The 20,455-nt window shown below is 39.9% G+C and overlaps 1 protein-coding gene across 6 annotated transcripts in view; it reads left to right on the top strand.

Moving 5' to 3' along the window:
* Positions 1-20,455, top strand: part of LOC133413359 (transcription factor 4-like) — a 197,705-nt gene that overhangs the window by 143,333 nt on the left and 33,917 nt on the right. For all 6 annotated transcript variants that reach the window (XM_061697629.1, XM_061697633.1, XM_061697631.1 and 3 more), the window contains one exon: positions 19,770-19,875. In XM_061697629.1, coding sequence (XP_061553613.1) covers positions 19,770-19,875 — 106 coding nt within the window. The remainder of the gene's footprint in view (positions 1-19,769; positions 19,876-20,455) is intronic.

The raw sequence follows: 20,455 nt of genomic DNA, 5'->3' as shown, positions 1-20,455 counted from the left end.
GTATACTGTTCCAAACTGTATTCTGTTGAGCGCTACTTAACTGTAACGCTCGGTGTAAACTTATATGTCGACTCCCCGGCCAATAAGTACCACCTGGATATAACCTTGAGCAGTAACCTCAATATGAATATCAGAAAGAAAGTACAATGAATTCAGAGGCACTGTTCACGGCAAATGGAAATGCCAATATTCTAATCCTTCTCAACCTTTTTATGGATCGCTATTGCAGAACAGGATCAGAATCAGATGTTCGGAAGAACCATCCGCTCTCTTTGAACTAGTTAAGGTGTGTGTGATTCAAACTGTCAAGCTCTTGGAACAACCTCTGTTAGAGTAAAGTTAGAGCATCTCTAGAGAAGTGAGTGTCATATCTTTTGGCTTTCATTCATCAATTTTACTCCCGTCTTTTCTCCTAAATATCCAGCCCGTTCGCTTGAATTTCGGTGCACAACTCCATTCCATACCCTTTTTCTTATTGCTTCTGGCACATATGACGAATGCTCCAGTCCAAGCATGAGCAGTCTTGACGTTTAGTCTGTCTGTCTGTCTGTCTGTCATCACCATTAAAGTGAGCAAGTTCTTTTGAAATGAATCATGAATGTGGTATGAACACATCCGGTGATGTAACCCAGAAGCCGGATGAGCTATTAGCTGCACAGGCTCTCTCAACATGAAGAGGTCAGGGGTTAAAATCCCTGCAAGACAAAATGATGGAGATAAAGGATTAAATGTATTAATGTACTGTATGTTGGTATGTTTATTACTTCAACTTTCTCTCTTTGTCTGTTGAAAGTGGAGAAAGTAAATACACTGTCTACTGAGTAAATCACCACAACAATGCATTTTGACACTGCTTTTAAAATGAGCATAAAGTTGTTCCTTTTGGTCCAAACCAACCTTTCTTTTCCTCCAAGATGATTGTCAAACGTTTGCTGATCTGTTTTTTGATTGGGATTTTATTTGGCAGCCATCTTAGTGTCAGTGGCATCTGGTATGTGTTGCGAATGCTATGGCTGCCATGTTGCCATGGTGAATGAGACTAGGGCACAAGTTGCCAGTCTGCGTCACTATGGCAATGGGTTCACTGTGACCCAGCATCTCAGGGTACAGCTCACTACTCCCCACTCTCCTTCTGCTGTCTATTCAATAATTGACGTCGCGGCCGCCATCTTAGCGTTTGGCTGCGTTTAGTTGCCTGCCAGCACGTTGCCTTAGCAACGCTGTTCTCCCGACCTGGCGCTCCAGTGACACCGGTCACCTTCTACCACGTAACTTTTTAGAGCTGGCATCCAAAAATTAGATTAAAAATGCCTTGACAACCGCTTTAGAACAATGATACTTGTGTCAAATCAGTAGCGTGACAATATACACGAGGAGTGAATATTGATACATTTTTGGATGTATGAACCAATGAAAACATTGTTCACTTTTTACATACATTTTAAGCACATAGAATTCGGTATGTGATGTATTTGTGTTTGCAGATTATTTTCCGAAATTTCAACTAATACATATAATATACCTGCATTTAGACAAATTTACTAAGTGTTAAAGGCAGAAAAAAAAGAATACAAGAACATAAGACTACTATTTTAGAGAATATAATACTCCAGCAGGTGAGAAAGTTATTGACAACCTGTAGCACAATGTGCGTGTTTGTGTGCACACTGCCTCTCACAGGCTTCTTCTTACCCTGACGGCTTCAACTGCTGGGGAGAGCAGAGGGCTCATTGCCTTCATGTCCTGCAACTGGTTTTTGGTGGGTTGGGTTGTTGCTACATTTCAACGCACCTCCTCGCACGCAGACACATTTTCTCTACTGACATGCTGGCATTTGGCCTGAAAACTAATCACAAATAGATGGATGAATTATTGATTCTCAAATAAGGAGTCAAAGTCCAAAGGTGATTATTTTTATTATATTTCCATTACACACACTTATGTGCACTGTTTCTTACTTATCTCAGAATATATTCATTTTAATATATATATATGTGTGTGTGTGTGTGCGTGTGTGTGTGTGTGTGTGCGTATGTGTATATATATATATATATATATATATATATATATATATATATATATATATATATATATATATATATAGATAGATAGATAGATAGATAGATAGATAGATAGATAGATAGATAGATAGATATAGATATCAGACAAATACAGTATACCCCAAGTGATCTTAAAATGGTGTATTAAAATGGTGATTGGATTTATTAAGGAAAAAAACAATTTAAAGTTACCTGGCCCAGTGTGAAAAAGTAATGGCCCCCTAAACCTAACAACTGTTTGGGCCACCCTCAGCAGCAACGAATGAAATCGAGTGTTTTCTTAACTGGCAATGACTCTTTCACATCTCTGTGGAGATATTTTGGCCCACTCTTCCTTGCAGAATTGTTTGGATTCAGCCAGAATGGAGGGTTTTCAAGCATGAACTGCCTTTTTAAGGTCATGACACTGCATTTCAATTAGATTCAAGTCTGGACTTTCACTAGGCCACTCCAAAACCTTCATTTAGTTTTTTAAGCCATTCAGGAGTTGACTTGCTGGTTTGTTTTGGATCTTTATCCTGCTGCAGGCCACAAACAAATGGCTTCACATTCTCCTTCAGGATTTTCTATTAAAGATCAGAATTGATGTTTCCATCAATCACAGCTGGTTGTCCAGGTCCTGATGTAGAAAAGCAGCCTAAGACCATCACACTACCATCACCATGTGTGACTGTTAGTAGGATGTTCTTTTTCTGAAATGCTGTGCTACATTTACGCCAGAAGTAACGAGCCACATACCTTCCAAAAAGCTCAACTTTCATCTCGTCGGTCCATATAATATTCTCCCAAAAGTCTTGGGAAACATTCTGTTTTGTTGCTAAAGTAAGATGAGCATTTATGTTCTTTTTGGTCAGCAGTGGTTTTTGCCTTGAAACTCTGCCATGGGTGCTATTTTTGCTCAGTGTCTTCTTTATTGTTGTGTCATGAACACTGACCTTAACTGAGGCAAGGGAAGCCTGCAGGTTTTTAGAAGTTGTCCTACTGTAAGTTCCTTTGTGGCCTCCCGGAGGAGTCATTGCAGTTCTCTTGGGTAATCTTTGTAGGCCAGCCACTCCTGGGAAGGTTCACCACAGTTCCATAATTTCTCCATTTGGGGTTGATTGCTCTCCCTATGGTTCGCTGGAATCCTAAAGCTTTAGAAATGGATTTTGTTAACCCTTTCCAGACTGATGGACGTCAATGAATTTATTTATTGACTGTTCTTGAATTTGTTTGTATCGTGTCAATTTGTTTCAGCTTTTTTCAATCTTTTGTCCGGCTTGATTTTGTCAGACAGGTTCTGTTAAGTGATTTCTTTATTGATAAGGTCCGGAGGGAATTGGGCTGTGTGGGCAGTGAAAATTAATCAAAAGTTGTAATTAGCCACAATTAATTCGTGATTTAACAAGGGGGGTAATTACTTTTTAACACAGGACCAGGTAACTTTGAAGATATTTTTTTGTTAATAAATGAAATCACCATTTAAAAACAGCATTTAAAGTTTTCTTGGGTTATATTTTCCTGATATATACATTTGTCTGATGATCTTAAACATTGAAGTGGGGAAACTATCCAAAAATATAAGAATTTGAGAAGGGGGCCAATACATTTTCACGGCACTATAGTTGTCTGTTCAAGATACAACAAGTTGATTGTCATTCTAAAAAGAAAAAAAAAAAGATCAGCAACGTGTTTGCTTCTCTTTTGATTTACTTTGTATGTTCTGATCATTTGAAATTTAGGCAAATAAGCGCTAGCATATTTAGTCATGTCTTCATTAACTGTTAGTAAAGTATTTCTCGTGAATGTCTCCTAAAACAGCTATTAATGTTGACTGGTTGCCAGTATAATGCTGTATACCGCATCGCTGTGTCCGGTTTTGACCTTTATGCATTATTCATCTTTGGGTCACAAGTTTGACCTTTTACATGCTCTCACATCTAAGTAACCTTGAACAATATGTTAAATATTCCTTTCGAGAGGTCTGAGATTTGGGGTTTGAATCCTTGCTGTATGGAATTTGCATTTTCTCCCTTTGCTCCTATACATGTTAAATTAATAGATTACTTTAAATTGCCCTTAGGTGTGGATGTGAGTGTGAATGGTTGTACGTCTGTTTGTTTATACTGTATGTGCCTTGCAGTTCGCTGGCAACCAGCCCAGGGTGTCCCCCATCTCGCGCCCGAAGTCAGCTGGGATAGGCTCTAGCACACCTTTGACCCTAATGATGATAAGCAGTATAGAAAATGGATAGATGAATTATTTACATAATTCGAATGGTACTATGTTTAAAGCATATTGTCACTTACTGGAGATGACAGGAGCAAATAAAGTGCTGTCAACATTAAGCAGTGCATCTCCACATCAATGGAAACTACATCCTCAATAATAAACATGAATTCTTCTTTGAAACTGTCATTCAAAACTGAATTCTTTATTGTTTGTAATGGCATATTTTTTTAGGTTTAAAATCTGCTGTTTAATGCTAAACCCTTATCATGTCAATGTAGACCTCTGACCTTGCAAAGAAAGTGACAGATGGAAAAATGCTCTCGGTTGCAGCTGAGGTCCACATGGGAGGACTCTCTCTCTCTCTCTCGCTCTCTCTCTCTCTCTCGCTCTCTTTCTCTCTCTCTCTCTCTCTCTTGCTCTCTCTCTCTCTGTCTCTCTGTCTCTTTCTCATGCTGTGTGGTCTCGTCTGTTTCAGGCCTGATTATGTCTTTTCCTGACTTGAATTTTGCTATTTATGAGGTCAAGATCCTAAAGGAGGAAAGAAAAAACCTCCAAACTGGCCCAGATGTCTTCCTTGGCTATTTTTAAAGGAGCAGTCACACATGTGTTGAACTCTTGATCCTCTGTCACAAACACAAAGTCCCTTTAGCCCCAGTGCACATCTGAGTGTATTCAGCATAGTAACAGTGATAAAACCACCTGCAGGTAGTGTTGCAGTAGTATAAAGTGTAGTAGACTTGACTTTGTGCGTGTGTGTGTGTGTGTGTGCATGTGTGTCTATGTTTGTGATTGCGTGCCTGTGTTTGTGATTGCGTGACTGTGTGTATGTATGTGTGTTTGAGCAGTTTTCCTGCTAACAGTTGCTGGAAGTCATCAGCATGTGGTAGTGATTAAATCAAAGGAAATTGGTGAAACAGAAGTGGGGGAAAAAAAACGTCTGTGTGATTCCTTTGCCAAAAAATGTCCTGGTGGTTGAAAGAAAAATGGGAGCCTAATAAAATGAGTATGGAAGAGTCTTGTAAAGAGCCATCACCTGTGGCGAAGTGTTTTTGTTCTCCGGCCTGAAAAGCAGTATTCACATCCATCCATCCATTTCCCGAACCGCTTATCCTCAATAGGATGCTGGAGCCTATCCCAGCTATCTTCGGGCGAGAGGCGGGGTACACCGTGAACTGTTCGCCAGCCAATCGCAGGGCACCTAGAAACAAACAACCATTTGCACTCACATTCACACCTACGGTCAATTTAGAGTCTTCAGTTAACCTTCCATGAATGTTTTTGGAATGTGGGAGGAAACCGGAGTACCCAGAGAAAAACCCATGCAGGCACGGGGAGAACATGCAAACTCCACACAGGCGGGGCCGGATTGCATTCACACACAGGATTAAAAAAAAAAAAAAAAAACAAGAACACACACACACGCACACACACATAAATACAGCAAAGTTCTTACGTGTGCCAGACATGCAAAACCACCTCGTTACTCACCAGCACAGATGGAGAAGGCATTCAGACACACACTTGTGCACATACAGATGTGGAAGAGTAGTTACACACACACACACAAACACACATCTACACACACACGCACGCATGTGTTCATATTTATGATTTGGAACAAAGACAACATGATGAAGCTCAGCTAAAACTTGAATTAACCTATTAATAAATTATACTGTGGTATGCATCTAAAATAGGTAATGAAACAGATTTTTAACTTTGCCATGTTTGTGGGAGAGCTTGTGAAGTTTATGGAGCCTTTGGTGCGCTGAAAAGCCACAGTGTGATTCGTTATTTCCTTCCTCTGATGGGTATTTCGCTCCTCAGACACTCTCTCTCACACACACATTGACACTCTCACTCCGAGAACCCTGGCTATTTCCTGTGTCAGGGGGATATTATAAAGTCACATTATGTTTGCTATGAGCTTCCATATTCCCCACTTTAGTAATCGTGTGTGTGTGTGTGTGTGCGTGTGCGTGTGCGCGTGTGTGTGTGTATGTGTGTATGCATGTGTGTGTTGAGAACAGACCACTCAATCTCCTGAGAAAAATGATGTGGATGGCCCTTATATCTCACTCACACACACACGCACACACGCACACACACACACAAGAAATGGATGTGTGGATGTCTTTTAGAGACACAACAGAAAACTAACTTTCAGTTGAGATGCTTGTTTGTCATCAATTTAGCTGGCCAGCATCTTTGTATGTATTACACATTCTGTATGTTTCATGTGTTACCGTAATTTCTCGTGTATAATGCACAGTCATGTATAATACACCCCCCAAAATTGACCTCAAAATAATGGAAAACCCTTCTACATAGGATTGATTTTGCTTCTGCCCTTATGATCAAAACAAAGTATGACCTGTATTTTGTTATTTTTTTCAAAGAATTATTCTGAAATTACGCACTTTATTTGAACACGTAATACTTTCCTTTTGTTTACTTGCTCTTATTTTAAAATTCACAGCCCTACTTTTATTTAATAAATGAGAAAACACAGTTGTGCTCATATGTTTGATTACCCAGGCAGAATTTGTAAGATGGGTGCAATTATTTAAAGAAAATATGAAGGGCCAGGTGAAACACATTGAATTTATTTTAATGGGATTCAATTTAAACTGTCAAGCATTTCAGAAAATAATTATTACAAAACAAAACATAACCATAAATAAATTTTCCTTTTCCCCTATACCTATGTATACTGGGCACTATTGATGTTTGACAATTTTTTGGGGGGAAAAAATATGCATTATACACGAGAAATTATGGTAAGTGGACTCAGATTGTAACAAAGTAAAGTACAATGACAAGCTTCCACAATGGTCATGGTGTCATCAAAGTAATACATTTCCATTTTCATTGAAATCTGCAGTGACTTGTGGTGTAGTGGTCACTCGCCTGCCATGCATGTTGCATGGGTCGAGTTGAGAGTGTGAGTGCTCGTGTCTTTGTCAATATGTGAATTGTGTTTAGGCCTCCTTACCCCTGGAGTCACCTGGAGTAGCCTTCACCTACCTGTGACCCTGAGTAGGATAAGATGTACTGAAAATGGAGGCATTGAAATTTTCATAATTTATAGTTTGGCAGCTAATTTGGCCAGATCTTAACCTGTGTGCTTCAGTCGGCCTTGATGCTGGAAAAAAAAGCATAAATTTTGTGTCAAACAAATGGGTGCTCTTTTTTTTCTACTGTTTTATGCCTAACATAGGTCAATATGAGTCATGTGACCTCGTTTAAGTTTGACATCTATGCGGCTCGTCAATTGAATGCCTTTGAAAATGGAACCGCTTGCAAAACGGGTGGATTTGAATTTACCGTCATTGTGACGTAGTTTCGTCAATTAATATTCGAACCCTGCCCACTTCGTGTTTGGTACACATCCATTCATTTCAAGAAAAATGGCTGTGTGACAACGCGCAGCATCTTGTGCAAAGCTTCGCAATCACCTGTCAAATTAAGACAAGTTGAAGAATAAATGGCTTCAATTCATTTTGGAAGAAATTGCAAAGCATTTCAGAACTAGAATTGTGCTGTGCTTCCTGGAGGATGACTTCGTAAGCATGAGCTTTCCCCCACTGCTGGACGTGCATTTCCAGGTTTTGAGCGTGCGACCAGCCAAGCAACCGTCACCAAGCCATGCTAACGCAGTATATAAAAGTATACATGAATTGTGGTTTACAATAACACTTAACTATTTTTAATAAGGAATAATACAATAACTGCGGATTAAATAGCGAAGCGTTTTGTCATTGTCACCGAAATGTGAGTGAGCAATGAATGCTGTGCACCGGTTATGTTGAAGTGACATAACTAGACCAGCCAATCAAAATATCCTCATCTCATCTCCCAAAATGTGTTTTCTACAAAGGATGCTTCTTTATTCTCATGCAAACTTACTTTTTTGTGGGAGAACAGGTTCTGAGTCAGGGACCAACTGAATACGAAGATATACTGTACATAAGTATAGGTTTGTATCACACTCATCCACGTCCACAGTACATATAGAGAAGGCAACAGAAAGCACACACATTCCCTGAGCTAATGTGTGTAATTAGTGGTCATTTTAAACGGTGCAACGTCACCGGCTGTCTGAATCTTTGATGTTCTGGAGGTTGGCAAGCGAAAACGCCATCTTGAATTCATTTACTATGGTCTACAATATAAACGTGCACCACAACTGCTCCTACTTTTCACTCCGTTTCCTCTTCTTTGCGTTAATTTTAAGAGATCTGTTCAAGTTGCTTTATTATGGGGCTTTTTGGCTTATTATAGCTTTTTTGTCTTTCTGCAGAACAATCTTTAACTTGTCCACTGTCTCTATTCTCTGATGTGAGACACTACTTAGTAGCCTTTTACCGAAAATTTACTTTTATAGTACCATAATATATAACAATTAAACTGTAAATTCGACATTTATACCTTGGATATGAAGTGTGATTGGGTATAAATGCCATACTCTGACACGACGTTTATAGTTAGCCTATGCTTTATCTTAAACAATATGCAAATATAATATCTTTGTCTTGGCAAGGGCTGAAGTTTCTGCGCTAAATTGACTCTCTTAGATGAACGGTGAACACAGATAACGTTTAGAAGGAATCGAAGGTTTGTGAAACTGACAAGAAAAGGAGCTGCTAAATAGGTTACTGGTGCTGGAGAACACCACTAAATAATAGATAAACAGTCTGGTGCCTCACGAGAGAGGAGGAAAAGGGTGGGGAAGGCGAGAAGAAGCAGGATAAGACCTTCGAACCTCCATCCATCCATTTTCTGAGCCGCTTCTCCTCACTAGGGTCGCGGACGTGCTGGAGCCTATCCCAGCTGTCATCGGGCAGGAGGCGGGGTACACCCTGAACTGGTTGCCAGTCAATCACAGGGCACATAGAAACAAACAACCATTCGCACTCACAGTCATGCCTACGGGCAATTTAGAGTCTCCAATGAATGCATGTTTTTGGGATGTGGGCGGAAACCGGAGTGCCCGGAGAAAACCCACGCAGGCACGGGTAGAACATGCAAACTCCACACAGGCGGGGCCGGGGATTGAACCCGGGTCCTCAGAACTGAGAGGCTGACGCTCTAACCAGTCGTCCACCGTGCCGCACCTTCAAACCTTAACAAGCAATTTGCTTGTATTGTTGCTATTTTCAGTGAAAGTAAAGCTCAGTTTTGTTATTTTATAGTAGCCCTATATAGGGGGAAAAACTAAATTGGGAAACTTAAACTGGAGCCAGCCAATCGCCTCACTATAAGGCAGTTGAGCCATGTGATTCCTCCTTATTTATTAGATGACAAAAGGTAATGTTTAAAGAATGAAAGTAAGTGCAACAATTAATCGACTAATCGAAAACTAATTTTTTATCAAATTAATCGACAACTATTTTGGTAATTGATGAATCATTTACAGATGTTGCTTAACTTAAAATTGTCCAGTCCTCAGAATTTCAGTCTCTCAACAGTAAATATTCTCTGATTTCTGTAGTCCTCCATGAAATCAGGCCGATTATCTGTGTGTTTAATCACAATAGCGTATTTTCAAACATCTGCTTTTACTTTGCAAAGGAATGATCAACATTTTTGCCTGCTTTCTGACATGTTATGGCCCAAACCAAGATCAATCCATTTGAAATAATGTCCTGTTTTTGAAAAAGGGGATGGAAATTTAAAAGTGTTTTATTTTATACAATGATTAATTACAAAAAACAGAATCGACAGATTAATCGTTGATTAAAATAATCGTTAGTTGCAGCCCTAGTAGTGAGTGAAAACTGAAAAAGTAAATTCCATCGATCGATTTTGAATTCCGCTTAACCCCACTCAGGTCACGGATAAGCTGAAGCCAGTGGCGTGTAGTGCATTATATATATATATATATATATATATATATCCATCCATTTTCTGAGCTGCTTCTCCTCACTAGGGTTGCGGGCGTGCTGGAGCCAATCCCAGCTGTCATCGGGCAGGAGGCAGGGTACACCCTGAACTGGTCGCCAGCCAATCGCAGGGCACATAGAAACAAAACAACCATTTGCACTCACATTCACATCTACGGGCAATTTTAGAGTCTTCAATCAACCTACCATGCATGTTTTTGGGATGTGGGAGGAAAACCAGAGTGCTCGGAGAAAGCCCACGCAGGCACAGGGGGAACATACAAACTCCACACAGGTGAGGCCGGATTTGAACCCGGGTCCCCAGAACTGTGAGGCGGATGTGTCACCATGCCGGCAAATTTTTAATCATGTCCGATAGTCGTCCGTCTTTAAGGTACTTGTGAAAACCCCAAAGAGTCCCATTGCGATAGCAGCAGGACAATCAGAGGATGGGAAATTCACCCAATCAGAGCGTGGGGAAATGCAGCCATACGGCGAGAGAGAGACTAGTATGCAACGAAGGCAGAGAGTGACGTGAGAGTAGTGAATATGACATCTGATTGGTTAAGAAAGACAGCCACTGTTCGTAGTGCCTATTTATCCTAAGGCAGCGGAGATTCTGAAGGCCCCAGGCAGATTATACTGACATGGCAACACACAGAAACTGAAATCTGATTGGACAAAAAAAATCTAAAATGACTGGAAACCTGGACAGTGAAGACACAAGCTATGAAATGAAGACAAAGGTCTGTTGGAAATAAGTTAATATATAACCATATATATTACTATATATTTGGTATAATATTGTAATTATTATTATTATTATGATGAAACATAATTTGAAACATCAATTCCTAACCCACATACACTATATATATATATATATATATATATATATATATATATATATATATATATATATATATACCCTTATCCACTGTATGCTGTAGTCAGCTCTCCTCTGCTCACTCTTACTTGTGTGTCACACCTTTCTACTTTGGTCTCGCTCTGTTGCCCCCCTACTGTTTTCTATCTAACTCGCCCCCCTTCACACAGGTGCAGAATACTTAGAAACATACCCATGCACACACGGGCGCACACACACACACACACACACACACCAACGCGCACACACACACACACACACGGAGTCCACTTTTCTTCACATAGGGGGCTCTAATCAATCCACAGGAAGCTGAAGCTCCACGAGGAGAGAGGAAGAGGGGGATAGTGTGTGCGCGTGTGTGCGTGTGTGTGTGTGTGTGTGTGTGTGCGTGTGTGTGTGTTTTTGAGAAGGCTCCGCATGTTTTCAATTACTTACACGTATTTTTTGCAGATGTGAGTGTGTTTTTTATTTTTTTATTATTATTATTATTTTACCCCTCAATGTATTTGATTGCTTCCTGTCCTGTTTTATCACCCATCGCCTAATTTTTTACCAATAGCTCCTTTTTCATATTTTAAGCTTTTACAAATTAATTTGCATGCTCTTTAATTTCCTTCTGCTTTTCTACTTTGTGTTTTATTTGTTTCTTTTCCTTTCCAAAATCCTCCTCATTCTGGACTTTTTCATATGGATTCAATTAGGCAGGCATGCTCAAACTGAATGTGTGTGTGTGTGTGTGTGTGTGTGTGTGCATCTGGTTCACATTAGCCCAATTGCAGGTTGGTAGAATAAAGGGCTCGGCATAGCTCGGTGGGATTTCCTTCCGCTTTCTCACAAACACGTGCTCATACGCACACGCGCTTGCGCACACAATTTTTCCTTCCATGTGTTTTGAATCTGGGACATAATTAACCTTCAGAGGGCTCTGAGACCATGGCTCAGATCTCCTCTATAAAAATACATCTAAAAAACAGCTAGCCCCCAAAAATATGTTTGATCTGTCTGCGGCATGTTTGAGTCACTTAACCATGTCTGCCTCAGGTCTGGTTCTGAGAGCAGAATTATGGTGGGGAGGGGGTGATGAATGAGACAGGTAGACGGATAGGTCAGGTCAGTGTCCTGAGGTACTCGAGCCTACAGAGAAGAAAAGAAAGGGGAAAAAAAAAGATACTAAACTAATGCACTTCTGTTCAGATCTGGCCATGCACTGTTTGTACCCCCTGTGGTGCTGAAATGTTTGTGGGGGATGAAAGAGAACGCAGCCATTTAGGAATGAGAGGCGGAGGACAGGCAGGAGGATGCAGAGAGGGAAACAAAGAGAAAAAAAAAAGGGATCGGCACAGGTGCAGCGGGCTGTGTGGATGTGTGTTATTTTGTGTTTTTGTGTGTATATGTGTGTCTGTCAAGAGGTTTCGTGACTGCTCCTTTGAGTGTTCACATTCCAGCACATCTGCTTTGGATGAAGCGTGGTAAAGTATGTGTGTATGTGTTGTGAGAGAGTGAGGTGATTACGAAAGACAAGCCGTCTGATTTATACTTTGTTTGCTGGCTGTGGTAATGTATGTTTAACAAAGTTTTGTTTGTTTTAATTACATTTATTTCCTATATATATGACAAATAGATTTGAGCTCCAAACAGGACTGAATGATTGAATCCAGAAAGAGAGTTTGTTTTAAGCACAAAAAGACAGATGAGAAGGTTTAAGACATTGCAAACACGCACTCCGTAACGTCTGTTTTCACAAGAATTTAGTAAGACTTTAAACAAAAAAAATAATACCTCAAAACTTGGGAACAATGCTTGCTGCGTTCCAGAAAATATGAAGAAATCTTTAATTCCAGACCTCCAACTCGATAAAGTGCATCGGAAGGCTGATCAAAGTTCTACTATTGTGTAAACCGATTTACACCGACGTCACCGAGATGAAGAACTGTGGCATTATACAACTGCAATCTCCGTTGTGATTGTGAAACATTCATTAAAAGATTGTATAAACTACTTTTATCTGTATTTATCTGAAGAGATAATGTGTATGGAAATTATTGTAAATGTATGTATAAATGTATATTAACTGCATGTACATTAAGTAATTAGGTAAAATAAAAAAATAAAAAAGGGAGCAGGGGCTGACGATAACAGACAGTCAGCATATTCAGCATGATCTCAATATACAGTACCGCTAATGCTAAACAAATGCTTGTTGAGGTCATGAGCCATGTTTTGTCTTCGCTTTCGACTGAAACGCCAACCTTGAGGAGTTCCAAGCTGTCTGGAATGCAGCAATCGTCCAGTTTGAAGGGAAAATGGTGAATACCCTTTTATTAGAAATGTTTTTATTTAAAATTTTTGTACTCAATTCTGTACTAATTGATGCTAATACCTTAGGAAAAGCCATAATTGCAACCGATTACTTTGCGATCCACACAAAAGACGATGAAGGCTCTCATTTAGGAATCAGCTTTTTTTTTTTTTTTCAAAGTCTTGTTCTTTTAATCAAAGTAGACGAGATGAAGACAGAGGTGGGTGAAGAGGCTGACGTGATCCTCCAAACATTAGGACACAATAAAAGAAATTCTAAAATAGTCCCAAAAATTCTAGACCAGAATAATAATTTGCCAAGCGCCAACGTGACACTTACTGTCATGAAAAGTTAAAGTATCACTCAGAAAACTGTTTTGTTTTCACCTGTGGTTCAGATTAGTGAGCACACAGCTGGTTGTTGCTTGTGTGTGTGAGCCCCAGAAGGAATCAGTTTTCAGTGGAATGTGTCTTTATTTTCTCCCGCCGTTGCCTAGGGCGATGCTTTGATGCAATCTGTGATGTTCTGTGAACACAGGTTTTACCGGGTTTTATTAGGCTTTGTATCATTGGTCCGTCATGGGGTGCAACAGGTTGAGCTATCATGAGTCCATTCAGGGAATCGCTTGTCTTTTTGCAGCGCCTCGTGTTTTTGCCCTTATTTTATTTCTGTTATGGACAACAAAACAAGAATGGCAATCATACTGACAGTCATAACTGCTTTGATGTGCTTCAAAGGAGTAGTTTTCAGAGATCATCATTCTGAACATTTACATGACAACAACATTTTGGATTCTTTGAAAATGGATATAAAAGTTGTTTTGAAAGTGACACTTTCCATGTGCAGTAAATGCTGAAAACGGTAGTCCGTTGAAATGGAGGACGTGAGCATGCATGTTCCATCTGGGCTTGTGATATCCCAGTCAAAACAGCGATTGTAGAACACGATGTTATTGTCGTGTTTGTGCTCCTCGAGCAAAGTTTTCATGTACTTTACGACTATTTTCTCCAACGAAGACAGCCTTCATTTGCATATCACATACAGGGTATGCAAAAGATTGTTCTGTGCAGTTGGTTGTAGTGTTTCCTCCAACTACTGGCCTGGCACACATTGCGCACCGTTTTCAGTCATTTTTGCAACTCCAACATTACATTATTCTTATTCTTTTACACTGCTTTTTGAAGCTGGTCATTTTTCACCCTTCCCCAGGTCGCTGTTCTGTGTGAACAGCACCGACACGGAATGTTGTGCGAAGCAATTGTTAGTGTCTGAAAAGTACTGCATATCCATCCATCCATCCATTTTCTTTACCGCTTCTCCTCACGAGGGCCGCGGGCGTGCTGGAGCCTATCCCAGCTATCTTCGGGCGAGAGGCGGGGTACACCCTGAACTGGTTGCCAGCCAATCGCAGGACACACATAAACAAACTAACCATCCGCACTCACATTCACTCCTACGGGCAATTTAGAGTCATCAGTTAACTTAGCACGCATGTCTTCGGGATGTGGGAGGAAAACCAGAGTGCCCGGAGAAAACCCACGCAGGCACATGGAGAACATGCAAACTCCACACAGGCGGGGCTTGGGATTGAACCCCGGTAAGTATGGCATACTTCACGGCAAATGCTGTTGCTGACGTCGCCCTGCATCTATTTATCAATTTGCTTCATTGAAGCAAGAAGTAGGCTCTGTCACATCTCTAATGCGTTAAACTAACATCAAAAAGATTTGTGTTTCATACTCATTACAATCTGATTCTCAGCTGATTTGAAGTCAGCTGGAACGTTTTTGGGTGTTTAATTTATTTTAATGGTAAGGGTTTCTTGGGTTAGAAAATTGATGGGTTTAATTGATGGGTTTGTGACAATCATCACTTTTCATGTAAAACTTTTTTTTTTAAATGTACACAATAGAGAACTATTTAAGTTTATCATTTTCTTTTTTTTCTTGGTCACATTTATAATGTTGCAATGTTCTGTTTGTCACCTATTTTCCTCAATAAAACTCAAGTGATTCTTGTGATTCTATAAGTCCATTTGGGGGTGACTTTGTTACCTGTGACTTGAGTTTCCAGTGTGTTTCTGTAGCAGGACTCTGACTTTTCATAAAACGATTATTATCCAGCCCGGGAAATATTATTCAGTTAAAACAATTCCATTTTGCAGTCTGAAGAACAGACTGTCTTGTTTTGTTGAACAAGACACTAATGTTTTGTTCAACAATTATGTATATTTCACTTTGAAAAAAAAAAGTATCTAAATATACTCATCGAACTTGCATTTAAGAACCCAACATTTGCTGTCTTAAAATTTGACATTCTGAATTTGAAAGGAAAATTGTTTAAACAATACCCGTAACAATGTTGTGCCCCGTCTCCCGATCCGCAAAAATAAAAAATACCTGCAGACGATCTACCAAGGCTACCTTCGATCGACCGGTCGATCGCAATCGACGCATTGGGAACCCCTGTTGTAGTGTATGTCTGCATTTAAAGAGTACTGGTTGATGATAAATTTGTCTACATTTCTTTTATTATGGTTTTTTCCATTGTGGCTCTTGATTTTTTTTTTTCTGAGGTCTTACGTTTGCCAGCTATGAAAGAAGTGACAACACGATTAAGAGCTTTCTGACTGGTTTTGGATCCGCTTTCTGTGGGAATACTGATACTGCTGCTTTTCTGTGTGTGTGTGTGTGTGTGTGTGTGTGCTGGAAAAGAGTCTGTTATTGGGTCTCTTTACATTCTTTATACTTGAACACACTCTGCACCTGTTTCTGTATGTCCCACTCACACACAAATCACATTCTTTCGTCACCAGTAGAAACAGCATATTCAAGGGGAAAATATGTCTCTGGGACATCAATTCAAATACTTTAAGCACAGGAAAAACATGTCCCTGAATGTGTGTTTTTTCCAATGGCGTTCTTGTCAATAAATGTGGTTTTATGATCAGAGACTTCAGTTCTCACCGGAGAAGAGAGGAAGGGGTTTGAGGGGTTTCAAGTTCAGCTCTAATCTCAACTACAGACTGTGTGTGTGTGTGTGTGTGTGTCTGTGTTCGTGTGTGTGTGTGTGTGTGTGTGTGTGAGTGAGTGCGGGCGTGCACCGTGTGCATGCATGCACTGAGTATGTGTGATTTTTGGAAGCAAAATAAAAATTTTGCAGAAGCTCTCACAGTCGTATTTATTCATCTTTTATGGAGTTTTTTTTTTCTTTTCTGCTTTGTGTGTATAAGGGTGCCTTACCACCTTTAGTTCGTTTTCTCAGGTCCAAATCAGTTAGAACAATGTACCTATCCCCCCCGGTTCGATGTGTGGTCACACGCTAAAAATTTAAAGCATAACAAATTGCGTCACAACAACCCACGTGACATTCCTCTCTTCTTTGAATGGTCACGGGAATGTAAAAAGGAAGGTTTGGTGTAGCGAATAAAGCAACACTGATCCACACAAAATTGTATAATATATATATATACAATATTGGAGTTTGCATGTTCTCCCCATGCCTGCGTGGTTTTTCTCCGGGCACTCCGGTTTCCTCCCACATCCCCAAAAAAATGCGTGGTAGGTTGATTGAAGACTCTAAATTGCCCTTAGGTGCGAATGTTTGCACGTATGGTTGTTTGTTTAAATGTGCACTGCGATTGGCTGGCGACCAGTTCAGGGTGTAGCCCAAAGATGGCTGGGATAGGCTCCAGCACGCCGCAACCCTTGTGAGGATAATGCAGTGCGGGAAAAGGATGGATATACAATATTGCTAATGTTGTTGTGCTACTGTGCACACAGTGTGTCCTAGAATACAAAACAAAGAGTCATGTAATGCAGTGGTCCCCAACCTTTTTTCGGGCACAGTACATGCATGGTTGGGGGTGCTGACTGACTTTCTCGAATCGATGACCACCGCACCAGTACTTATTTGCTGTGTTCACACAAGTCCAATTGGGGGATATGAGCTAGAGATTGATTCTCAGACATCACCATTCTTGGATGTTTTAGTTGCTATAGAAACTGAGTGTGGTACAAATTAGGTACACTAAGAAATAGTTGAGTTTTCTGTATGTATGAGAATGCTTTAGCTGCAAAATTCTTTTCACATTTTACAATAGCATAAGGCTGACAGAGGTTGAATAATTCATCTCATTGGTCTTAACGGGTCAAAACTCACCCGTGATTACTCAGTAAAAGTGACACCAAATCCACATCATCAGAAAATTTTTATTATTTATGTTATTATTTTCTAGCTGTTATGTAGGCTGCGGTCACAGTTCACTTTTCAATTTTATTTGAATGCTGATTTTTGAAACACGATATGAAAACAATGTTTTGACTTTCCATTCCCTTGCATGCTGGCAATACCTTTATGTGTCAAGACCATGTTTGACCCATGATTAAAGCTTGTTATATTGGGTGTCAGGGTCGTACTAATCCTCGCTTTGTTCCTTTGCTACTATCAGAGGGGCTTATATGTTTCAAATTTCATCTCTAGAGGGTTCTGACGCAACGCCACGTAATGAAATCACATATTAATAACTCAATGGAGCCATTTGTTTCATCTACTTTTACACCTGTGCACGTCTGGCTGTAGCATAACTTTAATTGGATCATTTAACCTTTAGACATTGTGCACACCACTAATCAAAATAAAACAGGACCAGTTCTCCCTTGCAGCCATAAAAGCAGGTTTTTGCAGTACAAAAAAAAAAGAAGCTTTATTCTTTATGTGGAAAGATGTTGGCAGATTTTAGTTTTAAGCCATTTCTGTTTTTAACACAAAACAGATTTTTGTAGTACCCCCAAGTGTTTGTTTTATCTTTAGATCATCTCTCTGTGTTTCATTGTTGCATCTGTACCCCATTTTTTCTTGTATTCACATGCAACCTCAAAAGTTCAAAAAATAGCAAGCATGTATTCCTTTTATAAGAAGCAATTGATCAGGGTTAGCTGGGGAGGGAGTTATTCACTGGGAGATGGAGCGGGGGAGGGAGGGGGGGGGGCTTTGAGTGGAGAGATTCTCACAGTTGTTCCAGAGCTTGCGTCATCCAGCACGAGCTAGTGTCATGGCTGAGTCTTTGCACGCTATATACACGCACGTACTTCCAAGCACGCATAAGCGGAGGAATGTAATAGGGAGCCCCCTTTGTCTTCTCATGTGGCCGCTGCGTTAGCAGGGAAGTACGTCACCTATTTTGAGTGATAACAGGCCTCTACTTCTCCGTGGAGTCTCACAATTGACAGTTTTGGTGTAAGACCGCCTCTCCCCCTCTGAGAGGAAAATCACTGCTTTGTTCCTCATTTGCACATCAAACCAGACCTGAGTAAGAGGAGGGCACAAAACATGTTGTGACAGACAACAAACAAGACAAACACCGTGTTAGTAAGAAGTAATGGGTAGGTCATATAGGTTAAGTGAATGGTTACAAGAATTGTGAAGGAAATTATAAGTTAAACAATGTATTATTTTTAAACTGTTCGCCATGGGTGTGTTTAGTGCACAAACCCCTACTTTGAGACAATAATGTTCAGTCCAACAAACTCCACAAATATGAACATTGGTGCCACTTATCCACTTCAAAATGAATGTGGCATTCACCAATGTATGTTTTCGTAAGAACATGCCACAGAATATTTACGTAGTTATACTGCTATTTATATATTTGTATATTTAAATGTCTATTGAAGTCGATTGCATTTGTGTGATTCGGCAGTTCTATAAGGTTTTAAATATCATGATATATTCCACATTATAATAACTATATTTAAGTTTAAGAACTTTTTGTCAATACAACTTTGTTTTTCTTAAGAAACAAGAACATATGGAACAGTGAATCAAGCCAAGAGATTAGGCTGTGGAAATATTGCATCTGGGCTGGTTGTGGTTTACAACTTCCCTGGATGTATTTATGGATTCACACAGTTACCAGATTTAAAGATATGAAGCAGTATTTTAATTGAGCATCCCTAATTTTAAAATGATCACATAATGCCAATAAAAAAACAACAACAACTGAAAAAGGGCATTTTATCATTATTTTTAGTCAGTGTATGAAATCCAACCAGGATTCAGTCAGAAATAGTGAAATGATAGTTCTCGATCATTTACTGTGTGAACTGTTGTCTGTCTATGTGCGGCATGTGACTGACCAGAAGTCCAGTTCGTAATCCACCTTTTACCCGATAGTCAATTCGCATTAGTCAGTGGTATAGCATATTGATGAATGGATGGATTGATGTGTTGATGTGTGTTTTCAGTACACCAAGCACAGGCCCCAGAAAAGTGCGTACCATTAAGACCGCCTTTAGAAACGAGCGTATTTATGGATGTGTCAATCAAGTATGGATGTCTCAATCGAGTATCAATCATGTGTCAGCACACATACTGTACATTCTGCGTCACAGTGATCATTTCTGACACGATTGGGTATTGTTTTGCAGGTATACGCGCCATCTGCCAGTACAGCTGACTACAACAGGGATTCACCTGGCTATCCCAACTCCAAACCATCGAGTGCTGGCTTCCCAAGCTCATTCTTTATGCCAGGTACACTTATTGAAGAAAAAATGGAGGATCATATTCTGAAAAGAATATTGATCTGAATTTTCCATCTCCACAGCAATGGAAAATGTTAGCTGAAGTCAAATGTATGAAACCTTTTTTTCTTGAGGGGATTTGTCATGCGCTAAACAAAACAGAATGTGTTTATTTGTACTTTGTCGATCAGAAATATGTGTTAATTAGGTTATTCTCAAACATTAGTAGGAAACCTGGGGTTGACTTTACTGGAATGCTTTTTGAAATCGGACAATTACACAAAGTGGTTCGGATTACTGCATTGCATGAGGAGCAGATGTTCTAACATATTACAAGTTGTAGTATCCATTCCATTTTCTTTTGCTATATGTGGTCAAAATGTGTGTGGTGTTAATGAATAGACAACAAATGGCTAATACCATATTATGCCTGCTGCAGAAGCTTAGAATGTCAATCGTGTTGTTCCTGCTTATGCTTTCAGGGGCGGGAAAGGTGAAAATTTTGTGTCAAAACAAGGGAGGGGATTATTGCATGTAATCTGCTGGGACATTGGCCCTCATTCACAAACCATTCTTAAAAACAAATACAG

The sequence above is a fragment of the Phycodurus eques genome, chromosome 15, assembly GCF_024500275.1.
Source record: "Phycodurus eques isolate BA_2022a chromosome 15, UOR_Pequ_1.1, whole genome shotgun sequence".
In the NCBI taxonomy this organism is placed as follows: Eukaryota; Metazoa; Chordata; class Actinopteri; order Syngnathiformes; family Syngnathidae; genus Phycodurus; species Phycodurus eques.
This window is presented reverse-complemented; position numbering and strand designations above follow the sequence as displayed.